Raw genomic sequence first — 21797 nt, forward strand, 5'->3', positions numbered from 1 at the left:
TATTTTGACAGTTTTAGAAAGTCATTAAGATTAGATAAAGTCCTAAAAGGGTCTCAGTAGAAATAAGTTTCCTAGAATGGAAACATTTCAGTGTTTCGTTACCTGAGCCACACATGGTGAAGCCTTCTGCCTTGTGTTCTTGACCCTCTTCATGTTTATTATCAAATTAATTTTACTATTAAAATGAAAAAGGGATTGGGTGCAATCCTGCTCCTTTAATGGAGCAGGAAAAAAATGAGACAATTGCAGCATTTACTGGACTTCATTAAATACGTTTGAGCTTTCCATACACATCAACCTCTATCCTTTAAGTTCTGTAAAAAAAAAGAGGTAATTTAATGCTAGCTTTGGACAAAACGTTTGGCTCCTTCTTCCTCTTTTAATTTTGCCCGGGATCGGTGAGTGACGTTCTCCGTGGGCGACGTGCAGCGACCGCGTGCTGCTAAAACGAAACAACAACAAAGCGTGTTGACGTCACAGATCACAGAGTTTAATCTCATACAAAGCAATCAACAACAAAGCTGCAGAGGAACAGAGATATGCATTTTTCTCATAAAAATAAAGACACACAAGGGGAAGACAGACAAACACAAAACAAAGACAAACAAAAAGCAAAGACGTCTTTGGAGAGAGAGCCAAGGCAAAAAGCAAAAAAGTGGCAACTCTCTGGATTTTCTCTCCTAACACGAAATCATATAGTAAAGAGGTGTTTCTCTATTTAATTTATGCATTCTAGGCGTTCCCCTTGTTGACCAACTGGAAGCTCCCAGAGAAACTTGGAACTCCCCTCAATCTACGCAAAGATCAAAAGGACCATCTGCCTTCTACCGAAACAAAAGAGCGGATAGCTGGCCCTGACCCCCCGTGGCTCCCTCGGTCATTCTGAGTACAGAACGACCTGAGATAAGACCTCACAGATACCTGAGAAATCTAAAGTATCTGTCTCCCAAGGAAAATGCAAATTTTATGGCTTCGCCTGTGGCCTGGCCTCACAGTGGGGGTCCCATTGAGAGATCTCCCTTAATCAGCATTTGGTTCCTGTGTCTCTGAATGCTTACCCATCTGGTTTAATTTTAAATGCTTAACACAACCCTGTTCAAAATAAGAGTGTTCCATATACCTTTTAAGATTAACTGTATTAAGCATTAAAAATAATCATATTTCCCATACACATCAACCTCTATCCTTTAAGTTCCTACTAAAACAATAAATGGGTGCAATTTTTCTAGCAACAATAACTACTGTAAGGTCTTTTATTTTTCTTTTTTTTTAAACACTGACAGCATGCATTTTTCTTTCAGGAAATAAAGTTTAACAAGATGAGAATAGATTCAAAGCATGTTTCCATGGTAAAACTTGCACTGTTGTAATTCATTTAGTTTTATAAACTGTCCTGCCTCATAAAACTCATAAGATTATTGAAATGTTGCAAACAGTTTGCCGCTGTGTGGCAGGGCTAAAACAAACCGCATCCACGGTTTTCTTGTGATCAAGTTCATTTTTATGAGAGTTTATACAGTTTGTGCTTAATACCAATGTATGAAAATAAAGATGTTGCTGCGCTGTAGATAATTTTGTCTCTTCATTTTAGACGGGGAACTGAGATGGGACAGGAAAAAAAGGTGTGAATTTCATCAGAGTTTTCAGAAGTCCACTGTGAGTCGGGTTCTATTGTTTCTCAGGGAAAGTACACAGAAACAACAAGACTCACTTTTATTGGAAGCAGGTTAGACTCTTGCCACAAAACATGACGACTACATATGTTGATAGAACTGTTTTGTCAGAAAACATGTTCTCTATCCAGTTGAAAAATGTGTGTATATCAATTATGCAATTATGGGAAAAACAACCCTAATTTAAACATGTCAAATAATCTAAGTCAGGGGTGTCAAACTCCAGTCCTCGAGGGCCGCTGTCCTGCAACTTTTAGATGTGCCTCTGCTGCACCACACCTGAATGGAATAATTAGGTCATTAGCAAGGCTCTGGAGAACTGATCTACACAAGGAGGAGTCAATTAAGTCATTTCATTCCAGTGTTTTGTACCTGTGGCACATCTAAAAACTGCAGGACACCGGCCCTTGAGGACTGGAGTTTGACACCCCTGATCTAAGTGATGGCATACGTTCTTATTGACCAACAAAAAATGTTTCATTTAATTCAAAACATAAAATTAAAATGGGAATATTAAATTGTAAAGTTTACTAGAGAATACATCACCAGGAAAAGGTTGATTTATAGTTTAGCTACATGTTTACTCTTCAATATAATTTCATTATCTGACAACTGAAAATATGGAGACTTTGAACACAAAAGGTAATATCTTTACGTGTGGTTGCTAACCACACTGTATTGTCTCTTTTTCAAGTAACCACAGTGTTTACCTAATTTAAATAACCACAGTAAAGCTTCAAGCTTCGTGTAAGACGGTTTCACAAATGATCTTTTTCTTATTGCGCAAAATATTTTTTACAAAGTCTCACCAACTTATGTTTTTGTAACACCCTTTAATAAAAACATGCAGTTTGTGTGCAGGCGGCTGAACAAGCAGCTTGTGTTTGTGGTGGCAAAGAAAGGAAATTATTGGCCAAAACAGGAAATGTTAGAAACATAGTTTCCTCAAAAGAAGGAATCACAAGTGCGGATGTTCTGTGGTTCTTTTTTTCACTCGTTCCGCTAGTTTCGGCCTTTCTCTTGTGACCAACATCTGAATTTGGTTGGTCACAAATTCTGCTGAATTTGAATCAAAACTGAATTTGAACTTCTGGGGCGCACAGAGGAGCAGAAACATTTTATTTCTGGATTTAAACATGGACCACACGTTGCTCTGTGTGCCGGGCGTATTGTGTAAGTACATTACATTTTCTGTTTGAATCGTGTCGGTAAAATCATCTTTAAATGTTAGATGTTAATCGCCGTGGTCAACAGGCGTTGGTTGGTTGCTTAGTTTCCTGCAGACTGTTTTAACAGATACAGTTTGTATTTAGTACCTTCACAGTTTGGGCCTGATTATAAATTCCTTCATAATAAGTGTCTGAACAGAATTTTAGACTTTCAGCATATTTAACATGTACAGATACTTTGTGTTTTTTTCCATTTCTGTAAATAAACATTATGAAGCTCTTAAGACACAAAGGTCATATAGAGACCAACCAGGGTGTTAACTCAGAGAGGAAAGTCAGCCATGCAATGTCGTAAACTAACATGGTTGGTGTGTGTGTGTGTGTGTGTGTTTAACTCACAGTGACTGATTACTCAGTGCAGTTTTATTCTTCCACTGATTCCAGATGAATCACTGAACATTCAAAGACCAGCAGGTCTTCGTCTCTGTGGCAGAAACACAATCAGATTCCTGAAACCCTCCATTTCATCCACACTGCTGGATCTGAAATACATGTAACAACATAAAGTTGCAAAATGTATTTCAACCTTATGACATACCTTTCAAAAGGTTGAAATACCTTACGAAAGGCGTTTCATAAGGTATTATGAAATACTTCTGCAAATGCAATACATTCTGCAGAAGTATTGGATGCAATACATTTTATGTCATTCTTCTTTAGAGCGACTTTGTTGGTTTCCCATCTAACAAAATTTCATTCTGTGCTTTAGTTCTCAGTTTTCTCCTCTGCTGTGGAAAGCCTCCAGGTAAAAGATCGTTCTTCTTTTGTCTTTACTCGAGCTGGGAATCTGGGCTGGTGTTTTGGCCTGTTCCTCCTGACTCACCTGGTGTGACTGAGTCGGGTTTTGTAAGAGATTCTGTCCTTCCACCTTTTTGTCTGTACATAACTTGTCTATGTGGAACCGAGATCAGATTTCTGTGACTTCTTTGAAAACATTGAGTTCAAGGGAAGTCTGAGCTACAATTCACTTTATAAATGACCGTCCGGGTTATTGTCGATTGGGAAGACAGTGAGAAATTAAAATATTTAAACGACATTCATGCTGAATACTCCCAGTCCACCAGTCCCTCCTGCAGTAAAACAGACAAAATGTGATGCTGCTACCTCTGTGCTTGACAGTTATTTTGGTATTTTAACATCACTGTGGATTATCAAAGTCTTTAACCAATTTTATCCAGTATCCTTACAAGGTCTTTTCTGATTTATTCCAGTTTAATTTCTGGTGAAAATTTCCTAAATAAAACAGGAGTGAAGAGAGCGGAGGCTCTTTGTGTCCTGGAAAAATATCATTAAAAGTTACAGACGTTAGAGAGAGTTTAGCTCCCTCTTCAGGTGCTGATGAATGTGTGCATTTCTGCATGTTTCATTGTATCTCGTCATTTTGCACAGTTCATAGGAGATCTGGAGATGAGAATCTGAGGTCAACGGCTCCAAAGCCAGTCCTGACTGTGTCTCCATCATGGCCGAGTCCTGGAGCCTCAGTGACTCTGAGCTGTGAGGTTAAACCTCCGTCTGCAGGATGGAGGTTCTACTGGTATAAAGCTGTTCCTGATCTATCAAAGAAAAACTACAGATACGAGGTGCTGCCTGATGCCATCAATGGGCCTGCAAATAACTCCATCATCATTCGTGGACAGAAACACACAGCAGGATTTGCATGTAGAGCTGGAAGAGGAAACCCCGAGAATTTGACTGATTACAGTGAACCAAAGTTTGTCTGGTCTGCAGGTCAGTGTGATTAAATTGAATAATCTGTACGTTTCACTGTCATTTAAACAAATTCTCATTTTGACTGAAAATGTAGTGGAATTTATGTTTAAAGTAATGAAAAGCAAAAAGAACGTTGTGATTGAGAAAAATAATTTTAATGAATAAAATCTAAATAGTGACCGGACAAGCTGCAGAAATAGCAAAGTTAAAGGAATTAGTTGTTTGAAGATTTATTCATCCATCTAATGAATATGCTTTATTTATTACACTCATGATTAAACAAACAATACATTTCATCTGTTGAAATCTACAAGATAACCCCAAAATGGAAAAAATCCTGTAAAGCACAAAAACACAGATTTTATTGTCAGTTGTCTTTTTCTTGATCTCACTTGATCTCTCTCTTTTTTTTTATTCTCATAATTCAGATTCTCATCCAGCAGCGTCTCTCACAGCGAGTCCTGAGAGAGAGCAACTTTTTACCATTGATGCAATTAAACTGAATTGTAAAGGAAGCTCTGCTGACTGGAGAGTGAAGAGGCTTACAGACTTATATTATCAGTCAGATCTATCAGACTGCTCCATCTGGGGAACAATGACTGGATCCTCATGTACCTTCATCAGTCCCCAGTACAGTAGAGGAGTGTACTGGTGTGAGTCTGGATCAGGAGAGTTCAGTAACGCAGTCAACATCACTGTAAACAGTAGGCTAATTTAAATGTTGGTTTAACCTCCTGAGTTTGACGGCTAACGCCATTTTGTTCATGTTAGTTCATGATGTTTTGCAGCTTTTGCTTTGAGTTCTGCTTCATGTTGAGGATATAATGAGTTTGATCAAATTTAATGGCCTTTAATGTTTGCAATTTAAAATAATAGCACCCTTGTTTTCCTTTTAAGGATCTGAGGCTTTTCTTTTCCAAGCTGATTTTAGTTGCTATTTTTTTGTACAGTTTGAAGACATTACAGCTGTATAAGTGCTTGCAATGTTGCATGTTGACAATATACATGTTATCTAATTACTAACAAAATAAGTATTTGAACATCTTCATCTGAGGTGCATGTCCACTGTGAGAGACATAAAATAAAACAAACAAACAAAAGAAACAGACATTACAATGATTTTTTACTTAAGTGAATTGTGTGCAACTGCTGCAAATGAACACCTGTGAAAATCAATGTTAATATTTGGTCCAGTATTCTTTGTTTGTAATTACAGAGGTCGACCGTTTCCTGTAGTTTTTCACCAGGTTTGCGCAGCAGCAGGGATTTTGGCCCATTCCTCCACACAGATCATCTCCAGATCAGCCAGGTTTCTGGTCTCTCGTTGAGAAACACAGACTTTGAGCTCCTCCAAAGGTTTTCTATCGGGTTTAGGTCTGGAGACTGGCTAGGTCACTCCAGAACCTTGATATGCTTCTTACGGAGCCACTCCTTGGTTATCCTGGCTTTGTGCTTCGGGGTCAAGACGCAGCCACGACCCTTTTTCAATGCTCTAACTGAGGTTGAGGAATTCAGTCCAGAACTACCCAGAAGCTGGTCAATGACCTGAAGAGAGCTGGCACCATTGTTTCCGAGGTTACTGTGGGTAATACACCAAGACGTGATGGAGGAGGACCGGGGCCGATTTTGGGGAACAACCTCTTTCCCTTTCTTAGGATCATTGATATGCCACCAGGTGAGGCCTTGCATGGAGCCCCAGTCTGAGGTAGACAGACAGTCGTGTTGAGCTTCTTCCAGTTTCTAATAATTGCTTCAACAGTTGATCTTTTTTCACCAAACTGCTTGGAAATTGCCCCGTAGACCTTTCCAGCATTGTGGATGTCTGCAATTTTGTCTCCGGTGTCTTTGGACGTTGGAGTCTTACTGACTGTGTGGGGAGGACAGGAGTCTTTATGCAGCCAACGACCTCAAGCAGGTGCTTTGAATTCAGAATAATAAGTGGAGTGGAGGTGGACTTTTTAGAGGCCACCTCTGAGGGCCAGAATTTTTGCTGATTGGCAGGTGTTCAAATACTTATTTTCCTCACTGTATATATGCAAGAAAAAACAAAAAACATATCGTTATATCTTTTTCCAACAGCATTAGAGTCCATCCTGACTGTGTCTCCATCTTGGCCGAGTCCTGGAGCCTCAGTGAACCTGAGCTGTGAGGTTAAACCTTCATCTGCAGGATGGAGGTTCTACTGGTATAAAGTTGTTCCTGATCTACCACAGAAAAACTACAGATATGAGCTGCTGCCTGGTAGCATCAGTGGGACTGTAGAGAACTCCTTCATTGTTACTGGACAGAAACACACAGCAGGATTTGCATGTAGAGCTGGAAGAGGAAACTCAGGGAATTCCACTTATCGAAGTGAGCCAAAGTTTATCTGGTCTGCAGGTCAGTGCTGTTTATGCTCCACCGGTTGACATGTGATGTTATTTATCAACCAGATATCCAACGTCCAACAGATTCTCCATTTGAGGAGACAATAGTGTGATAGTCACTGGAGGTTCCGTAAAAATAATTCAGTTCCTATTTTTTTTTTTTTCTTTAATGACAATCTATTAATGTTTGTTTAAGATAAACAGTTATGTAGCTGAAACTGACAGTTGAAAAATACTATTGGGGTTAAATACAAATAAATGAAAATACCAGTCTATGTCATGAACACCAAAAATATACATATTGGTCTATTTTATTAGACCGGTATGTCTAGCAAAATATGTTTTATCTTTGCTATGATGTAAAAGCTTCACACGAGGTGATAATCTGAACAAATAAGGGCAGCATTTGAATTAAGATCTGGCTATTTACACTGATTCTTTTCTCCATGTTGTTTTCCAGATCCTCATCCAGCAGCTTCTCTCTCAGTGAGTCCTGACAGAGAGCAACACTTCACCTCTGAGTCTGTGACTCTGAACTGTGGAGGAAACTCTGCTGAGTGGAGAGTGATGATGGTTAGAGGATTCAGTTTATCATCATACCCTGGAGTATGCTCCAGGATATCGAGACCTGGATTCTCCTGTACCATCAGCAGCCAACAGTCCGATAAAACGGTGTACTGGTGTGAGTCTGGTTCAGGAGAGTTCAGCAACGCCGTCAACATCACTTTTGCGTGTATGTTATTATGTGTCATTTTTCATTCATTTTAACAAATATATCATTTCGTTAAGAAAAAAAAAACATTTTCTTCCTCTTTTCTTTTAGATTGAAACTAAATTAGGTTTTTGAAAAGCTGCTGCCTCATTTATGTTGAACCAATCTGGCTGTAGATTTAAATATCACCACACAAATTAAGGCCAAACTTTGAAATCACCCTGGATTTTAATTCCAACCGGTTTTGAAATTATAACCTGAACTTTCACAATTAAATTAGTGAAGTTCATGGAGTGGCACTTTGACTGGGCCATTCTATGAACACCATCTAATAACAAATTGTACCATGTGGTTGATTGAACACTGTGAAAACATTGTGCTTATTTGCTCAAATGTCAACAAAAAAAAAATACATTAAGTTTGTTCTCCATAACTTTCTCTAATTGTCTCCAGCAGCTCATTTCTGACAGAAACCTAATTTTCTCTGACTGGTTTACAGATAGAGGTTTTCTCCTGGTGAGCCCCGTCCATCCTGTGACTGAAGGAGCTTCTGTTACTCTGGGCTGCAGAATCACAGGACTAAACCAACTTTCTAATGTGTTTTTCTATCATAATGACAAACTGATCCAAAGTGACAGCAGAGGAGAGCTGAATATCTCTGCAGTGTCTCAGTCAGATGAAGGTTTCTACAAGTGTAAATACTCAGGAAGGGTTTCACCTCAGAGCTGGATGGCAGTTAAAGGTGAGCAGAGATACGATATTTTAATAATTTAACGAGAAATAATTTGTATGACAGTGATCTTGTTTTTGTGTGGAGTTATTCTCTGATCATTTCCAGCAGCTAAACCTGCATTAAAACCTGGAAGCTCTTCATTTCCTGTGATGTTGGTCGTTGGACCAGTGATTGGAGTCGTTCTCTTAATTCTCCTGTTGCTGCTGCGTCGGTTCAGACAGACCAAAGGTGAGGCGATGAAGTGGTGAATTTGTATGTTTCACTTTTTCATTCTTCAAACACAGAACTGAGTCATAAACTGCAACAGCAAAAACCAAGAGAAGTGATTAAAAATAATAATTCAATTTAATGCATCTTTTGTATCAAATGGCAAATTTAGTTATAATAATGTCTTTCAATTGAAGTATATTTAGTTTGAATCAACGAATGAACAAATAAGTGAAGTAAAGTGATCCAATCAGGTATTTTCACTTATTTTATCTCTAAACCTGATGCAGGTCTGTTGTAGCTAAAGCTAGCTTTAGAGTCCAAAGGTTTCATTAACCTTAAACTGGAATTATGAGAAATAAATACTTTTAATGTAAAAACATTCAATTAGAATTAGCATAATTCACAACACAATAATTGTTCAACAAATGTTATCTTTTTTTGCATATTAATGGAATACTGTCAATCTTTGTGCACATTTGCAATTAAAATGCAGCAGCATGTTTTACACTGATGTGACGCCATTTGCTTTAATTGAGGCTTCAAAGTGACAAATGACCTTCAGGGTCATTACTGCCACCTTCAGGTCAGAGAGCAGAATTGAAGAGAGGGTTTGAGAAATGGCATTAATAAAGTTTATAATCCAGTGTAGTTTTCTGTTAATTCTCTTCCTCCCCAACCCTCAACATTTCTGACTGTTTCATTTTCTTCACCATTTTGTGTCAATTGTTCCAGTTTATTCTCATAAAATTCAGACATTTCATCAGTGTTTTTATTCACCAACCCAACATTTAAACCCATCCATCGATGCTACAGCTTTATGTTTAACAGACTTTTTATATTTATATAGGACATGACATAAAATAAAAATGTCTCTTTTGTGAAAAGGTTCTGGAAGAGTGGAGACTGCCTACCAGGATGATCAGCAGCAGCCATTGTACTCCTCTCTCCTGCAGGGTCAGTGTCCCACTTTGCTCTCAATGTTTATTTAACATACATTATATTCATGTTCTTTTTTTATCCATAACGTCTGATTCTAAAAAAAAAAAAAATCTCTTTGCTTTGACTTTATCTTGTTTTATGATATAACAAAAATACATGTATTTAATAAAATAAATAAAATAAATTTTCATTACTTTTTGTTTTAACTATTGAGAATGTCTTTATAGACAAGGGAATAATATGATCTATAAATGTCTTTCTGTCTGGCCTTATGTAGCTTATCTTAGCAGAAAAACACAATAAATGTCTTTTTTTTTTACTTTCAATCCAATTAACATGAATTATATAAGTGTACTTGAAGCTGGTATTTTTCAGTCATATGTAGCTGGTAATTTCAATATAACTTAATTGTTTTGACTACAATCAACATGTTGAACCACAGTGCAGCTTGGTTTTTACAGCAGTAATAAAGTTTCCCCTCAGTTAACTAGATTCATGATATAAATGGTTAAAACTTGTCTTTTTAAATAACCTCCATCTATTTAAAACATTAATTTGGATGAAATGGTTTTAAGTTAAAGGTGTAAAAATGTGTATAGCGGTTCTAATGTTAACTTTTCATCAGCATCACTGACTAGATGAGACTTTTTTAACTTTTCTGTGTTTATCACTGACTTGTAGGAGACCTTGGTGTCTACGAAACAATCAGACAGCCTGGAAACTATGTAAATGGTACAGTATAAAGATTAATTATCATATAAGTGCTGTTAAGATTTGCAATTATACAGCGACTTCAAACAGCAATAAACTGAAGGACTAAATTACAGTTTCAGGTCAAGAACAACCGGTTTATGCTAATGTCGGCGCCAGGTCAGATTCAGCCTGAAGATTTTGTTAAGAGGAATGAATCAGCAAAATCTGGAAGTGATCAGTGTGAACATTACAGTGAGGAAAATAAGTATTTGAACACGTTGCAAATTCTCCCACTCAGAAATCATGGAGGGTCAGAAATTTTCAGCTTAGGTGCATGTCCACTGTAAGAGACATAATCTAAAAAACAAAGTTTTAAATCGCAATGTGTAATTTTTTTTTTTAATATATATATGATTTATGTGTGTGTTACTAATGCAAATAAGTATTTGAACACCTGGCAATCAGCAGAAATTCTTCCAACATAACAATGAATCAAATTGTGTTAAAGTTCTGATTTGGGGATTTGAAGTTTCTTCAGAAACTGAAGAAACTTCAAATTTCTCTTTAAAATGTTTTCTTTGGTTTTTCACTCAATGTTTTTAGACCTGAATATCTGAGTTAGTGTGTTGTTATAGAGAGGAGCCCATTTAACTTACATACATGCTTTATCAAAACATCAAACAGCTTTTTATCTTTTTCTTTTTCAACTTCTATCTTTTTTTATCACAGTTAACATAAATAAGTGTGTAACTGGAAAATGAGCCTCTAAACCTTCTAGACTGTAAAACCACAATAATTAAATAAAAAATATGTTGAATAAATGCAGCCTTTGTATTTTTAGCATCTTTCTAATTACACAGTTTGCATGTTGACATTACCTGTGATCAGGCAGAGAAAAACTACATATTTCACAAGACAACTTCATTATTTTGACAGTTTTAGAAAGTCATTAAGATTAGATAAAGTCCTAAAAGGGTCTCAGTAGAAATAAGTTTCCTAGAATGGAAACATTTCAGTGTTTCGTTACCTGAGCCACACATGGTGAAGCCTTCTGCCTTGTGTTCTTGACCCTCTTCATGTTTATTATCAATTGAATTTTACTATTTAAATGAAAAGGGATTGGGTGCAATCCTGCTCCTTTAATGGAGCAAGAAAAAAATGAGACAATTGCAGCATTTACTGGACTTCATTAAATACATTTGAGCTTTCCATACACATGAACCTCTATCCTTGAAGTTCCTACTAAAACAATAAATGGGTTCAATTTTTCTAGCAACAATAACTACTGTAAGGTCTTTTATTTTCTTTTTTTTTTGGAAAACACTGACAGCATGCATTTTTCTTTCAGGAAATAAAGTTTAACAAGATGAGAATAGATTCAAAGTATGTTTCCATGGTAAAACTTGCGCTGTTGTAATTCATTTAGTTTTATAAACTGTCCTGCCTCATAAAAACTCATAAGATTATTGAAATGTTGCAAACAGTTTGCCGCTGTGTGGCAGGGCTAAAACAAACCGCATCCACGGTTTTCTTGTGATCAAGTTCATTTTTATGAGAGTTTATACAGTTTGTGCTTAATACCACCGTATGAAAATAAACATGTCGCTGCGCTGTAGATAATTTTGTCTCTTCGTTTTAGACGGGGAACTGAGATGGGACAGGAAAAAAAGGTGTGAATTTCATCAGAGTTTTCAGAAGTCCACTGTGAGTCGGGTTCTATTGTTTCTCAGGGAAAGTACACAGAAAACAACAAGACTCACTTTTATTGGAAGCAGGTTAGACTCTTGCCACATAACATGACGACTGTCATATTTATAGAACTGTTTTGTCAGAAAACATGTTCTCTATCCAGTTGAAAAATGTGTGTATATCCCTGCAATTAAGGAAAATGGCGTGTGCAGGCGGCTGAACAAGCAGCTTGTGTTTGTGGTGGCAAAGAAAGGAAATTATTGGCCAAAACAGGAAATGTTAGAAACATAGTTTCCTCAAAAGAAGGAACCACAAGTGCGGATGTTCTGTGGTTCTTTTTTTCACTCAGTTCGCAGCTTCAGCCTTTCTCTTGTGACAAACATCTGAACTTCTGGGGCGCACAGAGGAGCAGAAACATTTTATTTCTGGATTTAAACATGGACCACACGTTGCTCTGTGTGCTGAGCGTATTGTGTAAGTACATTACATTTTCTGTTTGAATCGTGTTGGTAAAATCATCTTTAAATGTTTGGACGTTAATCGCCGTGGTCAACAGGCGTTGGTTGGTTTAGTTTCCTGCAGACTGTTTTAACAGATACAATTTGTATTTAGTACCTTCACAGTTTGGGCCTGATTATAAATTCCTTCATAATAAGTGTCTGAACAGAATTTTAGACTTTCAGCATATTTAATATGTACAGAAAGCCAAGTCATTGCTTCTATAATAATCAATGTTTCTGAAGACTGAATGACGGATTTTTGTAGGTGTTTTGAAACCAAAAAACTATTTGAAACGACCAAAACTCATTGCTCAGTCTTCATTCAGATATAAAATGTTTATCATTTGAATGAATTTTTTAATGAGTCTGATTCCACTGCCATCTTGGCTGCAAGTTGACGAGAGGAAATGAGAACAAACTTGACGTCGATATTTTTGACATCTTCATCAGAGGAGCTGTAATCTGAATGTTCATCTACAACTTGTAGCTCTGAGACTTGGTCTCCCAAAATAGTTTCTGCTTCCTCACCTGTTGCACAATAAACCCTATTATGCAACATAAATTATAAAGGTACCTTATTAGATACCTTTATAATTTATGGAGGACAGGGAGTATTGCAGAACTTTGTGGGCGTCCCCATTTCTGTAAATAAACATTATGAAGCTCTTAAGACACAAAGGTCATATAGAGGTCAACCAGGGTCTTAACTCAGAGAGGAAAGTCAACCATGTGATGTTGTAAACTAACATGGTTGGTGTGTGTGTGTGTGTGTGTGTGTTTAACTCACAGTGACTGATTACTCAGTGCAGTTTTATTCTTCCACTGATTCCAGATAAATCACTGAACATTCAAAGACCAGCAGGTCTTCGTCTCTGTGGCAGAAACACAATCAGATTCCTGAAACCCTCCGTTTCATCCACACTGCTGGATCTGAAATACATGTAACAACATAAAGTTGCAAAATGTATTTCAACCTTATGACATACCTTTCATAGGTTATTACGAAATACTTGTGCAAATGCAAAACATTCTGTAGAAGTACTAGATACTTCTGCATTACATATTACATGCTTCTACATTCTGCAGAAGTATTATATACTTCTGCAGAATGTTTTGCAGATGTATGCAATACATTTTATGTCATACTTTACTCCGACTTTGTTGGTTTCACATCTAACAAAATTTCATTTTGTGCTTTAGTTCTCAGTTTTCTCCTCTGCTGTGGAAAGCCTCCAGGTAAAAGATCGTTCTTCTTTTGTCTTTACTCGAGCTGGGAATCTGGGCTGGTGTTTTGGCCTGTTCCTCCTGACTCACCTGGTGTAACTGAGTCGGGTTTTGTAAGAGATTCTGTCCTTCCACCTTTTTGTCTGTACATAACTTGTCTATGTGGAACCGAGATCAGATTTCTGTGACTTCTTTGAAAACATTGAGTTCAAGGGAAGTCTGAGCTACAATTCACTTTATAAATGACCATCCGGGTTATTGTCGATTGGGAAGACAGTGAGAAATTAAAATATTTAAACGACATTCATGCTGAATACTCCCAGTCCACCAGTCCCCCCTGCAGTAAAACAGACAAAATGTGATGCTGCTACCTCTGTGCTTGACAGTTATTTTGGTATTTTAACATCACTGTGGATTATGAAAGACTTTTATCCTCACAAGGGCTTTTTTAAAAATTCATTCTAGTTTAATTTCTGGTGAAAATGATCATAGGTTTCCTAAATAAAGCAGGAGTGTCCTGGAAAAATATCACTAAAATATAATGATGATATAAAGTTTAGCTCCCTCTTCATGTGCTGATGAATGTCAGCGATAGTCTTTAAAAATCCATGTTTCATTATATTCTGTAATTTTGTACAGTTTTGTGGGGATCTGGACACGAGAATCTGCGGTCAGCAGCATCAAGGTCTGTACTGACTGTGTCTCCATCATGGCTGAGTTCTGGAGAATCAGTGACTCTGAGCTGTGAGGTTAAAGATTCATCTGCAGGATGGAGGTTCTACTGGTATCAAGCTGTTCCTGATCCATCAAAGAAAAACTACAGATATGATTCACTGCCAGGTAGCATCAGTGGGACTGTAGAGAACTCCTTCATCATTCATGGACAGAAACTGACAGCAGGATTTGCATGTAGAGCTGGAAGAGGAAACCCAGAGGATTTGACTGATTACAGTGAACCAAAGTTCGTCTGGTCTGCAGGTCAGTGTGATTAAATTTAATGAACCATTTGCTTCACTATCATTTAAACTAATTTCCATTTTGACTGAAAATATAGTTTAACCTACACTGAAAGTAATGAGAAGGGGGAAAAAAATCATTGGAATTGAAAAAAAAGTTTAAATACAAAAAAAGAGGGACTGTACAGGGTGGAAAAACAGTGATTATACAGAAAAAATTCTCTATAATACAAAAGCACAGATTTTTATTTCTTCTTGATCTCTTTTTTTCCTCGTTTTTCAGATCCTCATCCAGCAGCTTCTCTCTCAGTGAGTCCTGACAGAGAGCAACACTTTGCCTCTTTGTTTATGTCTGTGACTCTGAACTGTGGAGGAAACTCTGCTAAGTGGAGAGTGGTGGAGTTTAGAGAATCAGGTTCTTCTTCATTTCTATGCTCTACCTGGGGGACAATGAGTGGATCCTCATGTACCATTAACAGTCTCCAGTCCCATAAATCAGTGTACTGGTGTGAGTCTGGATCAGGAGAGTTCAGCAATGCAGTCAACATCACTTTTCAATGTATGTGTGTTAATTTAAAATGTGATTTTCTGAAAAGCTCATTTCTCATTCACGTTAAAGTTATTTAGCTGTAGACGTTTTTAATGAGGGTTTAATTTGTGTTTATAACCCTAAACACAAATTAAACCCAAACCTTGAAACCTTTATGGATTTTGATTCAGACCAATTCTGAACTCATAATCTGAACTTTCAAATATGAAACTGAGGCTTTTCAAAATGCATATAAAAACTATTCACAGCTATGGATGTTTTTTTTTCCTTTTTATTACTTTTACACACCAATAGTAAACAACAACATTTGACTTGAGAAGCTTTTACAAAATAAAACTCTTCATTGTCGAAGTATGCATGTAAACACACACATGTTCAAAATAATATATTGTTTTGCTTGTAAAAACGATACTGTGTAGTTTATGTTAGCCAAAAAAAAATTGTACATTCGGTTTGTTCTCCATAATTTCCTCTAATTGTCTCCAGCAGCTGATTTCTGACTGAAGCTTAATTTTCTCTGACTGGTTTACAGATGAAGATCTTCTCCTGGTGAGCCCCGTCCATCCTGTGACTGAAGGAGCTTCTGTTACTCTGAGCTGCAGAATCACAGGACTAAACCAACTTTCTAATGTGATTTTCTATCACAATGACAAACTGATCCAAAGTGACAGCAGAGCAGAGCTGAATATCTCTGCAGTGTCTCAGTCAGATGAAGGTTTCTACAAGTGTGAACATTCAGGAAAAGTTTCAACTCAGAGCTGGATGGCAGTTAAAGGTGAGCAGAGATACAATATTTTAATTAACGAGAAATAATTTGTATGACAGTGATCTTGTTTTTGTGTGGAGTTATTCTCTGATCATTTCCAGCAGCTAAACCTGCATTAAAACCTGGAAGCTTTTCATTTCCTGTGATGTTGGTCGTTGGACCAGTGATTGGAGTCGTTCTCTTAATTCTCCTGTTGCTGCTGCGTCGGTTCAGACAGACCAAAGGTGAGGCGATGAAGTGGTGAATTTGTATGTTTCACTTTTTCATTCTTCAAACACAGAACTGAGTCATAAACTGCAACAGCAAAAACCAAGAGAAGTGATTAAAAATAATAATTCAATTTAATGCATCTTTTGTATCAAATGGCAAAATTTAGTTATAATAATGTCTTTCAATTGAAGTATATTTAGTTTGAATCAACGAATGAACAAATAAGTGAAGTAAAGTGATCCAATCAGGTATTTTCACTTATTTTATCTCTAAACCTGATGCAGGTCTGTTGTAGCTAAAGCTAGCTTTAGAGTCCAAAGGTTTCATTAACCTTAAACTGGAATTATGAGAAATAAATACTTTTAATGTTAAAACGTTCAATCAGAATTAGCATAATTCACAACACAATAATTGATCAACAAATGTTATCTTTTTTTGCATATTAATGGAATTCTGTCAATCTTTGTGCACATTTGCAATTAAAATGCAGCAGCATGTTTTACACTGATGTGACGCCATTTGCTTTAATTGAGGCTTCAAAGTGACAAATGACCTTCGGGGTCATTACTGCCACCTTCAGGTCAGAGAGCAGAATTGAAGAGAGGGTTTGAGAAATGGCATTAATAAAGTTTATAATCCAGTGTAGTTTTCTGTTAATTCTCTTCCTCCCCAACCCTCAACATTTCTGACTGTTTCATTTTCTCCACCATTTTGTGTCAATTGTTGCAGTTTATTCTCATAAAATTCAGACATTTTATCAGTGTTTTTATTCACCAACCCAACATTTAAACCCATCCATCGATGCTACAGCTTTATGTTTAACAGACTTTTTATATTTATTTAGGAAGGACATGACATAAAATAAAAATGTCTCTTTTGTGAAAAGGTTCTGGAAGAGTGGAGACTGTCTACCAGGATGATCAGCAGCAGCCATTGTACTCCTCTCTCCTGATGGGTCAGTGTCCCACTTTGCTCTCAATGTTTATTTAACATACATTATATTCATTTTCTTTTTTTATCCTTAACGTCTGATTCTAAAAAAAAAAAAAAAAAATTATTGTTTGCTCTGACTTTTATTTTGTTTTATAATATTAAAAAAAATCATATATTTAATAAAATAATAAAAGAAAATTTTTTTTGTTATTTCTGCTTTAACTATTGAGAATGTCTTTATAGACAAGGGAATAATATGATCTATAAATGTCTTTCTGTCTAGCTTTATGTAAAACATAATAAATGTCTTTTTTTTTAACTTTCAACCCAATTAACATGAATTATATAAGTGTACTTGAAGCTGGTATTTTTCAGTCATATGTAGCTGGTAATTTCAATATAACTTAATTGTTTTGAATACAATCAACATGTTGAACCACAGTGCAGCTTGGTTTTTACAGCAGTAATAAAGTTTCCCCTCAGTTAACTAGATTCATGATATAAATGGTTAAAACTTGTCTTTTTAAATAACCTCCATCTATTTAAAACATTAATTTGGATGAAATGGATTTAAGTTAAAGGTGTAAAAATGTGTATAGCGGTTCTAATGTTAACTTTTCATCAGCATCACTGACAAGATGAGACGTTTTTAACTTTCCTGTGTTTATCACTGACTTGTAGGAGACCTTGGTGTCTACGAAACAATCAGACAGCCTGGAAACTACGTAAATGGTACAGTATAAAGATTAATTATCATATAAATGCTGTTAAGATTTGCAGTTATACAATAAATTAACTGAATGACTAAATTACAGTTTCAGGTCACGTACGACCAGATTATGCTAATGTCAGCGCCAGGTCAGATTCAACCTGAAGATTTTGTCAAGAGGAATGAATCAGCAAAATCTGGAAGTGATCAGTGTGAACATTTTCTATAAATCAGACATGTTTTTTACATAATTGTGTTGACGTTATATTCAGAGAAATTTGGAGCTTTGATGCGTCTTGAAAAACTGTCCATGCATGTATTTTCTCTTTAAAAGGTTTTGAGGATTAGATGTAGATGAAATGTAAGAAGATTTTAGTTTTACACATTTTTTAGATTACCACAAGATAGATTATGTATATACTGTAAATGGTTAATCAAAACATCCCGCATAACTTTATTTTATAATTTTTGAAGCTAGAATTTTGACGACTGGCTGCTATTCATGTTTCTTCTTGTTGATAATTCATGAGTTATTTGAAGAATTTGCTAAAAACACAAGAATCAAACTAGAACTGCAAGCAGTTATAATGGTTTCCTTGCCCAACCCACCAGCTTCCAAAATTATGGGCAATTGAAATTTGCAGCTACATACATAGCGATGCTTAATTAGGTATTATGTCGTAATTGGGGAAAATAAATCCAAAATCCGTCGCTATAACTTTTTTTTTTGTTTCTTCTTAGCTTATATTATTCCAAGTTTTATTGGGCTGCGAGTTAATCTCAGGGGGTGAGATTGATTTTGGTTAATGCATTCTTCATGGCTCTCTGCTGGGAAAAGAAAAAATCCACCAAACGTTTTTGCACAGTGTTCTGGTAGAACTTTGCCCATATCAGTTTTGCTAAATGGTACATGCCATTTTCGCGTTACAAGGACAAGTGTGCATTTTCTACCATAGCGCCACCTACAGGTGAAAATGCCTGAATGTGTGCATCTGAGTAGCGGTGTGATGTAATAAGTTGTGCGGGGCAGACTGCAGTATGAGTTTCAGGGGAGAAGAACATATAATAAGAATAATGGAAAAATGGAGAAAAACAAGAGAGTTCCCTGCCTTGCTTTGGCCGTCCGCTCGCTCAGAACCCTAATAAAGAGATGTTGACTGAATACTGTCTTTGTGTTTTTAGTGTCTTTTTAATTACACAGTTAGCATATTGACATTACCCGTGATACAACTTTCTTCAGAGTTGTTGCTGATTCCTCTGGGGAGGAAGAGTCTCCTATAGCTGTCTGTGTTACAGCGGCTCTGTTGAAGCTGCTGAGTGACTCTGATTTCTGTGCGCTCTGCTCATGGAGGAAGCTTCTGCACAAAGTGACGTAAAGTAAAGAGCAGGCAGAGAAAAGCCACAAGACAAGTTCATTATGACAGTTTTAGAAATCCATTAGTTTGAGATTAAGTGCTAATAGGGTCTCAGTTGAATTAAGTTTCCTTTAAAGGAGACGACATTTCAGTGTTTCATTACCTGACCCACATGTAGTCAACCCTTTTGCCTTGTAAATGAAAAAGGATTCGGTTCACTCCTGATCGTAAAATGAATAGAAGAAGGGAGACAATCCTGGCACTTGCTGGACTTTATTAAATACATTTGAGCTTTCCATACAACTGAGACAAACTAACTGACATGTTCCGTGTTTGTCTGTGTCTATTTTGAGTTTCCTGTGTCTCTGAGTCTCCGTGTTGTCCTGCCTCCCCTTGATCACTTTTGTCATTTCTCTCTGTGTATTTAATGCCACCTGTGTGTCTGTGTCCTCGTCCGGTCCTTGTCGTTTGTCTAAGCAGTCGTGTGAAATGTGCTTTGTCCGTCTTTTTCTCCATTCGTGTAGCCTGTCGCTACCAGTGTTGAGCCTTAGCTTCCGCTCAGCTGTCCTGCCAAGTTTTTGGACTGTTCAGGAATATTGTCACCATTAAATCGTCATCATACATCTCATCTGGGTCTGCTGCGTTTCCCTCACTGCTTCCACCACCATACTTCATGACACTAACATTTAAGCTCCTACTAACACAATACATGAGTACAATTGTTTTAGGAAACATAATTGTGCTGAAAAGTCCTTTTTTAACAAACACTGACAGCATGCATTTTTCTTTTAGGAAATAAAGTTTAACAAGATGAGAATAGATTCAAAGTATGTTACCAAGGCAAACTTTGCACTGATGTTATTCAGTTAGTAATATAAGTTGTCCTGTCTCATAAAAACTCATAAGACCATTGAAATGTTGCAAACATTTCATTTTGCTTCAGTGCTAAAACAAAGGGCATTCAAGGTTTATGTCATCATGTAGATTCCTATGAAAGTTTGCGCTTAATACCAACGTATGAAAACAATAGTTTCTGTGCACCATAGATAATTTTGTCTCTTCGTTTTACGGGGAACTGAGGAAGGAAGGACAGAAAAAAAAAGTGTGAATTTCATCAGAGTTCTCAAAGGTCCTCTATGAGCCAGGTTCTATTCTTTCTCAGGGAAAGTACACAAAAAACAAGAGTCCCAGGTTTCTAAGTTTGTTCTCATTCCTTTTCTGGGTTAAATAATGAGTACTCCACAGTTTCTACCATGTAATGACTAAAACAAAAAGGGAGAATGACATAAGAAAAGATTGGACACATTAGGGCACATTGCAACATTCAGCCAAAACAATGACATGAGTGAAAGGCCGTGACATCACGGAGTGCATGTGCTTCCTGTGCATGTATCTGAATATGGCCATGACAACCATGTAGCTCAGTGTCCTAAGAATTAATCTGATGGTGTTATCTAAGTGCATGTCCTTGGGAGCGCCCAGCTCCACCGTCACATGAATGAGAAGAGGAGGTGGTGAGGTGTGAAGGAGTGTTATGTTTACATACTGTATCTTCAAGATCTGGAATATGCAGCCCTTCCAAGGCTAACACGAGATGCCAACTCAGATACAGAATGTCTTAGACCAGGTAGATTATAAGTTTCAGTCAACCATAAAATCTCACTGATGCATCTCAGTTCATCCCAATTATCCACGTTAGTTTGGTCGTTCCACTGAACCGAAACTAGCAACTTGTCCAAGATCGAGTCCATCCCCTTATTGAGTTTTGGAGTTCTCAGCTGGGCAGCGAGTCTCAGCAAGACTCACATCCAACTTGCGTCTCTGTCCAGACCAACAGTCCGAGTGTTTGCTAGCTCGGCCAAGTCTGTCACAAATTTGTCGACATGCCAGGAATCTGCCAGCGCCAAACAGCAGAAATCCTGTTGTCATGAATAAATCCAGGGTGAATCCCGCCGGGTGTGCCCCCGCAGGACAAGAGGGCTCACCTGTGCCCAGACTTCTCGTCGAGAAAATTGCATTGAGGGACCGGTTGACCAGATCCATAATTTGTAGATTTGGAAGATGTGCAAAAAAAAGGCTCCAAAAAATAGAGAAAAAGACAGCAGAAAAACAGAGCAGGCAGGGCGGGGAGTAGAGTAAAAAATGTCTGAATACACCAAGACCTAGAGAGAGAGAGAAAAAAAAGTATGAATTTCATCAGAGTTCTCGGAAGTCCACTATGCAACAGGTTCTATTTTTCTCAGGGAAAGTACACAGAAAACAAGTCACTTTTATTAGAACCAGGTTAGAATCTTGCCCCAAACTATTTAAGCTAATTTAAATAACCACAGGAAAGTTTCATTCCTCATGTAAGACCATTTTTCAAATTACATTTTTCTCATGGCATGAATTATTTTTTAAGAAAATCTCCCCAGCTCAAGTTTTAGTATCATTTTTATTAAAAACATGCAGTGTGTGTGCAGGCTGCTAAACTTGTGTTAGTGGTGGCAAAGAAAGGAAATGATCAGTCAAAACAGGAACTGCAGTTTAGAAATATTAATAGTTTCCTCATAAGAGGAACCACAAGTGCGGATGTTCTGTGATGACGACCTTCGACTATTTTCTACTCGTTCCGCTCGTTTCAGCCTTTCTCTTGTGACC

The 21797-nt window shown here is 37.1% G+C and overlaps 1 protein-coding gene across 4 annotated transcripts; it reads left to right on the plus strand.

Annotated features, from left to right (window-relative positions):
• Positions 1-2649: 2649 nt before the first annotated feature.
• On the plus strand, positions 2650-18964 carry LOC111610982 (obscurin-like). Of its 4 annotated transcripts, XM_023346385.1 has the most exons (19): positions 2650-2846; positions 3612-3647; positions 4292-4630; positions 5041-5316; positions 6692-6991; positions 7439-7711; positions 8190-8432; positions 8529-8651; positions 9519-9587; positions 10254-10304; positions 11905-13690; positions 14318-14363; positions 14519-14656; positions 14918-15193; positions 15717-15959; positions 16055-16174; positions 17047-17115; positions 17775-17825; positions 17909-18964. In XM_023346385.1, exons 1-11 carry the CDS (start codon positions 2810-2812, stop codon positions 12063-12065), a joined length of 1908 nt encoding a protein of 635 aa, XP_023202153.1. In that variant the 5' UTR covers positions 2650-2809; the 3' UTR covers positions 12066-13690; positions 14318-14363; positions 14519-14656; positions 14918-15193; positions 15717-15959; positions 16055-16174; positions 17047-17115; positions 17775-17825; positions 17909-18964. The 4 variants fall into 4 exon arrangements, with proteins under 4 accessions (XP_023202153.1, XP_023202154.1, XP_023202155.1 ...); XM_023346386.1 differs by having other exon boundaries at positions 8532-8651; positions 11905-14656; XM_023346387.1 differs by lacking the exons at positions 14318-14363; positions 14519-14656; positions 14918-15193; ... (3 more) ...; positions 17775-17825; positions 17909-18964 and having other exon boundaries at positions 10400-11991.
• Positions 18965-21797: the final 2833 nt, after the last annotated feature.

This window comes from Xiphophorus maculatus, chromosome 14, assembly GCF_002775205.1.
Source record: "Xiphophorus maculatus strain JP 163 A chromosome 14, X_maculatus-5.0-male, whole genome shotgun sequence".
NCBI classification, from domain to species: Eukaryota; Metazoa; Chordata; class Actinopteri; order Cyprinodontiformes; family Poeciliidae; genus Xiphophorus; species Xiphophorus maculatus.